The 9,303-nt window shown below is 41.4% G+C and overlaps 1 protein-coding gene across 1 annotated transcript in view; it reads right to left on the bottom strand.

Annotated features, from left to right (window-relative positions):
• The window catches only part of TCTN1 (tectonic family member 1), a 29,391-nt gene that overhangs the window by 836 nt on the left and 19,252 nt on the right, over positions 1-9,303 (bottom strand). Inside the window, exons 6-14 of the mRNA XM_075898696.2 lie at positions 9,130-9,239; positions 6,286-6,306; positions 5,768-5,896; positions 2,770-2,895; positions 2,286-2,368; positions 1,704-1,844; positions 1,304-1,460; positions 633-758; positions 116-260 (exon numbers count right to left, since the gene is read on the bottom strand). Coding sequence (XP_075754811.2) covers positions 117-260; positions 633-758; positions 1,304-1,460; positions 1,704-1,844; positions 2,286-2,368; positions 2,770-2,895; positions 5,768-5,896; positions 6,286-6,306; positions 9,130-9,239 — 1,037 coding nt within the window. The 3' untranslated portion in view covers position 116. The remainder of the gene's footprint in view (positions 1-115; positions 261-632; positions 759-1,303; positions 1,461-1,703; positions 1,845-2,285; positions 2,369-2,769; positions 2,896-5,767; positions 5,897-6,285; positions 6,307-9,129; positions 9,240-9,303) is intronic.

Genomic DNA, 9,303 nt, shown 5'->3' with positions numbered 1-9,303 from the left:
AATAAGTATATTTCCTACTATCTTTAAAAGCAGGTGCAGCGGACAGCTTTGCTCATCTAATGCTAAGTGATAATTTAAGAAAAAGAACTTGAATGGGTTTTGGGTGTATACTTACATTAAATAAATGGAAAGAAAAAATCAAATGGTAACTTGGCATCAATAGTTGGTTTAGCTTTATAGCCTGGCTCTGCAGGTGTAGAAACATCAACAAAAGTAACAGAACTTGCTATCTGAATAGTCCTTTCACTTCCAAAGTTACTCTGCAATAAAGATACAACTACCTCTTAGGCTCGCCCTGGATTTATACAGATGATTTTTCACTAGGTATTAAATATTTAGCAGTCACTAGTAACAGATATTTTTACATCACTGAATTTCCTTTTTTGAGAAGTGTGTGCAACTTCATTGGAAACTTGTTTGTAGCAAGAATCCTATTGCTATGTTTGTTGGATGCAATACATTATTTTATGCTGATCTTTCTAAAACACGAAGGGAAACATAAGAGCAACAATGTTTATATAACAAGGTCTTTGTCCTGCATAATTTACAGGTAATGTTTAATTAACAGCCACCTCTAGCATTCTAAAGACCCACATTCTTCCACTCTTAAATAAAGCTATTTAACCATATACCTGGGCCAGTGCAGCAGTAATGACCATTGCTGAGACATTCATGATTTTAGCTTGTGGGTTGACCAGAGATCCATATTTAGTCCACTTCACTTCTATTTCAAATGATACTGGGATTTGGCAGAGGCCCTGAAAATGTATATTCATTATTGTTTCATTCATTGTATTAAGCTTATACAGTCCCAACAGCAAGATATTTAGGGCTTAATTAGAATTAAATAGCAGCATAGGATTGGTGGCTGGAAACAAACTTTATGGGGCCCCAGGAAACATGGCCATACCCATGATGCTAGTCCACAGATGTTGCCAGACCAGAGTGTGTTGGATTAGAGATGTTCAACCTATACTATTCATGCAATCATAAAAGCATTTGCATCCTCCTCTGGTGTAAATCATTGTAGCTTCACTTTTTACTGTGGACTTCAGTGCCCATTTACAGTAGATGAGATTTACGTTTTTTAAGCCACCATCCAAATTAAAAAGCCACAGAGACATTCTAGGGCAGTAAAAAATATGTCTGGGATAGCAGGAATTCCTATAAGGAAAGCTCATGAATACAAGTTGAGAAAATAGTTTTATTAACAAACAAGGTATACATGATGGAAAAACAATGAGATTCTGCCAGATGAATCTAAACTAGCGTGAATGTTCTAAAAAACATCAGTTATTTTCACCTGCTCTGAAGACTGGACATAAGTGATTGGTACCCAGTCCAATACATCTTGGGCCTGAGAATTTCCAAATGAAGCTACATATTCTGGAAAATGTTGTCCTTTCAGTACATTCAAGATGATACTGGCCAACAGTTGACAGTCTGTATTTGCAGTGATTCTTTCAGAAAAGAAAAGATCAATTTTAAGTAAAATTTTGGACATTAGCATAGCAACACAGCTATTCCAAGACAATTTCATTAAATTAAAAACTAAGTACATGGCATCTACCTCCACTACTGGTACACTATACAAAAGTTTTAGCATCTGAACAAGTTATCTAACCAGGTAAGTGGAACCTGATTACTAGCGGACTATAGCTTGAGAACAGGCTGATACATGCTAAATGGAATTACCCTCTTACCTTAGTTTACAACCAGATATCGTATTATAACCAAATAATACCGGGGTTCTGACTCCTTCTACAGCTAGACAGTCTTGGTTAGATGAGCTTTGCAAAATAGTAAGTTGATCATATATATTACTGCTCTGAATAATGCCAGATGTAACAGCAGAGAGTTAAGGCAAAATATGAAATATTATGAAGTATGTATCCTTAGAAAAATACTGACTTGTAAGTGAAAATGCTACAAGATATTCTGTAGGTAGTTTAGAAACATTACTAGAGTTCATAATTAGAACGTGATCCTGTTTCCTTAAAAGTCGGTGAAGGATACAGCTCTCACTGACTACAGTAGTAAAGGAATGAGCCATTATATATTACTGAAATATGGGCTTGCAGGAATGCATAATTATGGGGAAAGATGTTATAAACTATATCTAATAAATTACAGTGATGTACCAAAATAGGTGGGCAAGTAGATTTTGTGCCTTTTTACCATTAAGATGGTTAATGCTTACATTTCATTCACTGAGCCATAGTACTTCTCTTGGCAAGAAGCTTTATCAGAGCTGCATAAGCCACATTTAGATATGAAAAGGATATCCAGGAGGTTTGAATCCTGCCCTCAGAGGCAACCCGATACCATAGCCAGGATTTCCGCTAAGAGGTACTGGCTTTGTTTTTACCTGTAACAAACCGCACAGCATTAGTTCTTAAGTTTTTCTTAAATGTTTGGAAGACAGACAGTCAAATTCATGTAGAATTAATTTTCTGGAATAGTTTAAAAATATCAATCCATAAAAGACTTCTGTCTAGGACTACAAGATTGCTTACTGAAATTAGAAACACACTTTGCCTTAATTACACACACATGACTAGTGTCACCTGATTAACTTTCAAAAAGGAAAAACACCAAAGCATTTGGAGGATGTTAATACAATTCTGAAATTCTGCCTTGCTCATGCACCCAGTGTAAACTGTGTGTGTGGGAATGAGAGGAGAGTTACTGGAAATTAATTCTGATGCAAGTTTAATAAGGTTTGTTGTTATCTTTCAGCAAATCACCTGTAATATCTTTAGACCTTACCTGAGTAAAACTGATTTTGAAGCTTTGCTGTAGTGGAAGCATTGCATTGTTAATTGTCCCCAGAACAAAATAAACTGCTGCATGTATTATTTCTCCTGCATCTGTGTATGTGATAGAATAGCTCACCTGAAAACAGAGATTTCATATTGATTAGAAGAACATGTAAAAACCAGACCATAAACACAATCTTTCCAAACTTCTCCCCTCTTGTAGGGATAAATGTGCTGGAAGAACATCACTACTATCATTTAGACATATGCTCTGCCTTACAATACTCTTGTCACATGGCTGAAGTGTGGCAGGATTTGAACCATTAATGGGTGATCATTTACAGTATCAACATACTAGTAGAGCTCTGCATAGATAAAATTTGTATCTGCATCCGCGTCCATATCCACAAAAATGAGCTGCAGATACCGGAATTCATATCAACAGATGCAGATAGAAAGTGGATATCCACAAGATTTGCAGGATAGTACACATTAAAAGTCAGACATATCTGCATATGCAGGGCTCACCAAGCGTTCGCGAACCCCGCTCACCAGCCGCATGGTTCAGCACACTGCACATGCGCAGACTGCGCTGCGCATGCGCTTACCATGCTGCGCAGCTGTGCCGGCTTGTAATCTACTCGCCACAGGCGAGTAGATTACACTAATTGTCGAGCACTGTGCATATGGTTTTATAAAAAGTTAGGCTACATCTAGACTACAAGCCTCTTTCGAAAGAGAGCGTCTAGACTACAAGTAGATTTTTTGAAAAAGCGAGCTGCTTTTTCGAAAGAGAGGCTAGATGTTCTCTTTCGAAAAATCAGTTTGCATTCAATAGCACCTTTTTTTGAAAGAGTACTTTCGAAAAAAGGCATTATTCCTTGTAAAATGAGGTTTACCGTGATTGAAAAAACTGCCGCGTTCTTTCACTTTACTTTCGAAAGAACGCGGCTGCAGTCTAGATGCGAAAAAACCCTGTAGTCTAGACACACCCTGAATGTGCATGAACTAATGGAGTCTTGGAGGAATAAAATAACCTCTCTATTCTTGCTTTTCCCCTTAACAGGAAGAAACTTTGGGAGACTGTCTAGTTATTCTATCTTCCCCTTCATCTACTGCCTATCTCAGTGGTTCCTAACCTTTTTTATACCAAGGACTGGCAAACCCATTCACAAACTTTTGGCAGACCAGCAACATTTTATTTGTGTATTTGCACATTCATTATGCAAATAATGAATATTCAGATAAAATGTTACCCATCTGCCAAAAGTTTGTGAATGGGTTTGCCAGTCCACAGTATAAAAAGCCCCGGCCCCCAGAGCCACCCTAACCCCTGGAGCCCCTCACCCCTCTACAATGCCAGCCACTGACTTCAGAGTTCCCTGCACCCAACCCCAGTGCAGAACACTTCCCTGTGCAGCAAGAAGGCTGCATGGAGCCCGCAGCATGCTGGGTCCCTGTCGAGCGCCGTGGCAGCTGGGCTCCATGTGACACTCAGTCCTAGCTGAGTGCTGTGGCAGCCAGGCCCATGCTGAGTACAGCTGCAGTGCTCGGCTGTGGCCAAGCACCACATAGCACCCAAATGCTGCAGTACTCAGCTGCGGCCAAATGCTATGTGGCAGCCAAGCTCCACACAACTGAACACTGTAGCTGCCTATGACGTGGTCTTGTCAGCAAGGCAGCCACCAGAGATGGAACTGGGGGTACGGTGAGGCTGCCCCAATAGGGACAGTCTCACTGTAGCCTGGCTCCATCTGTAGCACACCCGGTTGCCCGCATGGGGGGTGGACACTCTGCAGGAGGACTGTGGGGAGCAGGCCCTGAGCAGCAAGGGAGGAGGCAAAAGTAGGGCAGAGAGCTTTACTTGAGGTGAGCGTATGGGTCACAGGACTCAGAAGGACCAGTGGGTGGCCGTGTAGCTGGCTGCTCCCTGTTCCTTCCCTGCCTCAAGCAGTCACACACTCAAAGCAGGACCAGAGGAGTGAGCAGCGCAGCGCTTTGCCTCCCTATGCAGACCAGCTCCTGGCAGGCTGACCCTGCAATCCATACATTCAGCAAAGCTTTTACAGGAAGCTGGGCCCCTGGCATGCTGCTCTGCTTTGGGATGCACTGTGGTGAGCCTCCATGTCCTATGGGAAAGGAGAGGGGGCAGGGATGGAGGCCACTTACTGGAAAAACTGGAGCAATGGCAGGGAGGGGACGCCCAGCCCTGGGAAAACATCCCTGTCTCCTGGAAGCTAGGGTGGAAGCTAGACCGGAGGTGGTTGAGCATTGTACTCCCTCTCTGGAGTGCTCTTTAGATGGGGGAGTCCAGCTGTTGGTTGCTCCTCCTGAATCTTCTGTCCACTCGCTGTCACCCGGTGATCAGCGGCTGGGTGCAGCCTGAGAGGAAGAGGGGGCACCATGGCACTGACATGCAGCACATAGCTGCCAAGAGCACCATGAAGTTTGAGACAATTTAAAATTTGAGGCAAATGTAACAAAAATCAATATCAGTTATCCAGTCTCCTCAAAACTGAGGAAGGTTTTCAGTCTCCTCAAAAATGATTTTCTGACACCATGTCTCGTACTCACTGTCCCATATCAACCCTCAAGTTTACATTTTTTTTAAATAACTGAAGAGCACTGTACCAAGCCAGCCAGCACTTCAATATTATTCTACATATTCCTTCTTCCCTTTAGCTTCTTGTCTCAGATTCATCTTAGAGTCTAAGCCCCTTTAGAGAGAGTCTGTATCTTCTCTATGTAAACTGTCACACACAAGTAATAAATATTAAGCTATAATAGATGGATTTTATCCCACCTCTCCATTTTGCATTAGTGTGCATTTCCAATCCAGCTGCAGGTGCCATACTGTATACTGTAAGGCTTTGTTCTCCCAGAGTTACAGGTTAGCTGGAACAGTCATGATTTCCAATGGTTTGAGAACCAGGAGTGAAGTAGGAATGATGTATCATATCACATGACTTTCGTTTAATACAAAGAGGAAAAACAATTTGTGCCCTTACCTCAAGAACAACATTTATGCACATCTGACCATCCAAAGACATGGGGAGCAAAAGAACACTACTGCTTTTAAGCAGAGTACGTGTTCCATTCAGAGACTGGATCGTTATGGTCTGGACAGTAATATTAACCTGAAACATAAACAAGTGTTATTTCTTAAATACTAAGTATAATTGAACTGTTAGGTATGTACAATGATCCTGCCTGAATGACTGATACTTTTTCTTGTTTAAAAGAAATCCAACTGTTATAATAACTACATTAACATGGGGATTCAATCACCAGAATTAATAAATCATCTTGGAGTATAGCTCCAAGCTCGTGAAAACCTTTTCACTTGTTAACTATGCCCTTGCTGACAGAAGACATAGTAATTGGCTTAAAGTGCATATTTTGCTTGGATTAAACAGTAAGAGTGAAATAGTGGCCCCATTGAAGACAGCAACAAAACTCCCATTGACGTCAGTGGAGCCAGGATTTCATCCAAAGCGCATCTCATCTAAGAAATAATATTACTTACCATCTGACTTGACTTAGGTACCTACAGGAAAAAACAAAAACAAGCTATTTCACACAACAGCCACATCATTAGTTAAAAATAGCAGATAAATAAAAAGTAAGTAGTTAAGACTTAATTGCTTTGTCTATTTCCTTCTCCTTTACCAACAATTATCTAACAATACAGTGGCTTTCACATCAAGGAAGTTAACTAGAAATACTATACATTATCCTCCCTGACAAAATGTTAGCTACTCCTCATGACTTACGGGCATAATTCTTGTAGAACTTATGGCCTGCTCCAGTACCCATTGAAATCAATGGAAAACTTCCTAGATTTCAGTGAATCAGACCCCAAACTGTGGCTAACCTCCCACAAACAATCATAAATTCAGCAAGGAATAGGTGGATCTAAGATTTCCTTAAAAGGTAACCAAAACTTGATGTCTGTTCTTACTATTTCAAATATTACCTGCCTTTTTGCAACACAAAGCCTGATGATAAAGTGAGCAGGAAACACTATGAAAATCAATTGTACCAAAACACAACTTTAGAAATGGCATTTCTACTTTACATAATGCAAGCTGAACCTCCCAAATCTGAAACTCTGTGGACCAACAACATCTGTGGTTTGGAAGGACCATGGATGGATGTTGCTTGACCAGAGAGCCTTGGAGGCAAGGAGCATGAGTCAACTGGGAATCCTGCGGGTGTTGCAGAACTTCAGCTGGGCCAGCAGGGTCTGGTTCTGCAGTGGGTGGGGAGTCCAGCCCCAAAAAGCCCCAGCGGTGGCAGCCTGTAGGAATCCCTGGCCCGAACAGGGAACCATGGTGGAAGCTGGCCCCAGTCAGGAGGATTCCCCACCCCAGCTGGGAACCCCAGTGGCAGTGAGGTTGGGGCTGGCTAGAGAGTTCCAGTCTGAGGAGGCTGGCCCTGGGGGTCCTGGCGTAGGGCTGGCAGCACGGTGGGGAGCCCAGGGTCCGGCAGACTCTATGGTTTGTACTGAGTGTGCTGGATCAGGGAGATCCAATCTGTAGTTGTTTGCATGTTAGACTGCTTAGCTTACTGACAAGAGTTTATGCTGCAATATTTCTACAATGCTCCACAAGCATCAAGATAGATTCTTATATTCTTCATTAAAATTACCAACTAAATCTTATTTTTTGTTGGCAGTGGCACACAAAGCAGAATCAGAAATGTTTAGGTCATGGGTCTGTTTGCAGTGGTCTCAAGATAGGCTTAGTATATTGAGTAAAACTGATGGAGATTTCACAGAGAAAAATAAGGAATACCTATGTGTCATTTGTGAAACCATGACTAAGTCCAAGGCTTAGTGCTTTCATAGAATCATACACTCATAGAATCATAGGACTGGAAGAGCTCTTAGGCGGTCACCAAATCCAACCCCCAGCTAAAACCAGGACCAACCCTAACTAAATCATCCCAGCCAGGGCTTTGTCAAGCCAGAACTTCAAAACCTCTAGGGATGAAGATTCCACCACTTCCCTAGGTAACCCATTTCAGTACTTTACCACCCTCCTAGGGAAATAGTATTTTCTACTATCCAACCTAGACCTCCCCCACTGCAACTTAAGACTATTGCTCCTCATTCTGTCATCTGCCACCACTGAGAGCAGCTTCTCTCCACCCTCTTTGGAACTCCCCTTTAGGTAGATGAAGGCTGCTATCAAATCCCCCCTCAATCTTCTCTTCTGCAGACTAAATAAGCCCAAATATCTCAGCCTCTTCTCATAACTCATGTGCTCCAGTTCCCTAATCATTTTTTTGCCCTCCATGGGACTCTCTCCAATGTGTCCACATCCTTTCTGTAATGGGGGCCCCAGAACTGGACACCATAGCCCAGTTGTGGCTTCACCAGTGCAGAATAAAGGGGAATAATCACTTCCCTAGATCTGTTGGCAATGCTCCTACTAATGTACCCCAATATGTCATTAGCCTTCTTGACTACTATTAACTCATATCCTGCTTCTCCTCCACTGTAACCCCGGTCCTTTACTGCTGAACTGCTACTTAGCCAGACCGTCCTCAGCTTGTAGTGGTGTTACAAAATGTCTCCTTTTTCTTTTTCATGGAGAATAAGACAACAACAGGAAGATGATTCATTGTTGAAAAAATAAGTTTTAAACTAGAACAACAGTGGGTTTAGACACCAGCAAGTTTTTGTCTTGCAACAGTTAAAAAGGGAACTGAGGGGCAGTTATGTCCATCCTGCCTTTTATAAGAGCATGAGGAAGCAGAGAGCACAGGTACAGCTCAGACACTGCTATTAAAAAATAACCTATATGAGTCCATGAAACTCATGTGCATCTAGAGTAGGACCCACACACTTAAGAACATCAATGTGATTCTAACAAAACCCTGGCAAATGCCAGATTAGACACTCTAACCCAGATCCTACAAAAGTATGTAGGTGCCTAAATTCCGGTGAAATCAAATTAGGAGCCTAAATATTTTTTAAAATCTAGGCTCCTGACAACAAGCTTTTTATGAATGCCTAGGCTTGCACATCAAAAGTGAAAAATGCTGGCTCTACAATAAGTCCACTAGCTCAGCAACAGAAATCCTAGAATCATGCACAAACTCACATCTTTCAGGTCATCTTTTAACTGTCTCCCCCCAAAAAATGCTTCTCCATGCTGAGTCTGAAGGGAAGATAGGAGGAATGGCTATTTCTACAAGATACGATGATTATAAGATTTTTTCCTAATCCCACTTAAACTCTTATATAACGCAACAATTATCTCACTTACCTTACGAAGTGGAAATTACATAATTCTAAATATGTGAAATGATAAGAAATAAAACCAATTGCCATCCACCTAATGTGTTTCAAAACCCTACTTACTGCTAAAATGCTGGAGTTAGTGTAGAACAGCATACTAAGTGCTTGAATAGTGCTGCAATTGCCCATATTTATCATTCTACTGCATTTCACAGCCTGGTTTACTAGAAAACCTGTAAAAATCACAAAGTATTACTGTGAAAACTAGAGAAAAAAATTATGAAAAGCAAGAGATAC

This window comes from Pelodiscus sinensis, chromosome Z (assembly GCF_052426305.1).
Source record: "Pelodiscus sinensis isolate ZL-2025 chromosome Z, ASM5242630v1, whole genome shotgun sequence".
Classification (NCBI taxonomy): Eukaryota; Metazoa; Chordata; order Testudines; family Trionychidae; genus Pelodiscus; species Pelodiscus sinensis.
The sequence above is the reverse complement of the archived record's forward strand: the minus strand, read 5'-3'. Positions and strand labels throughout refer to the sequence as shown.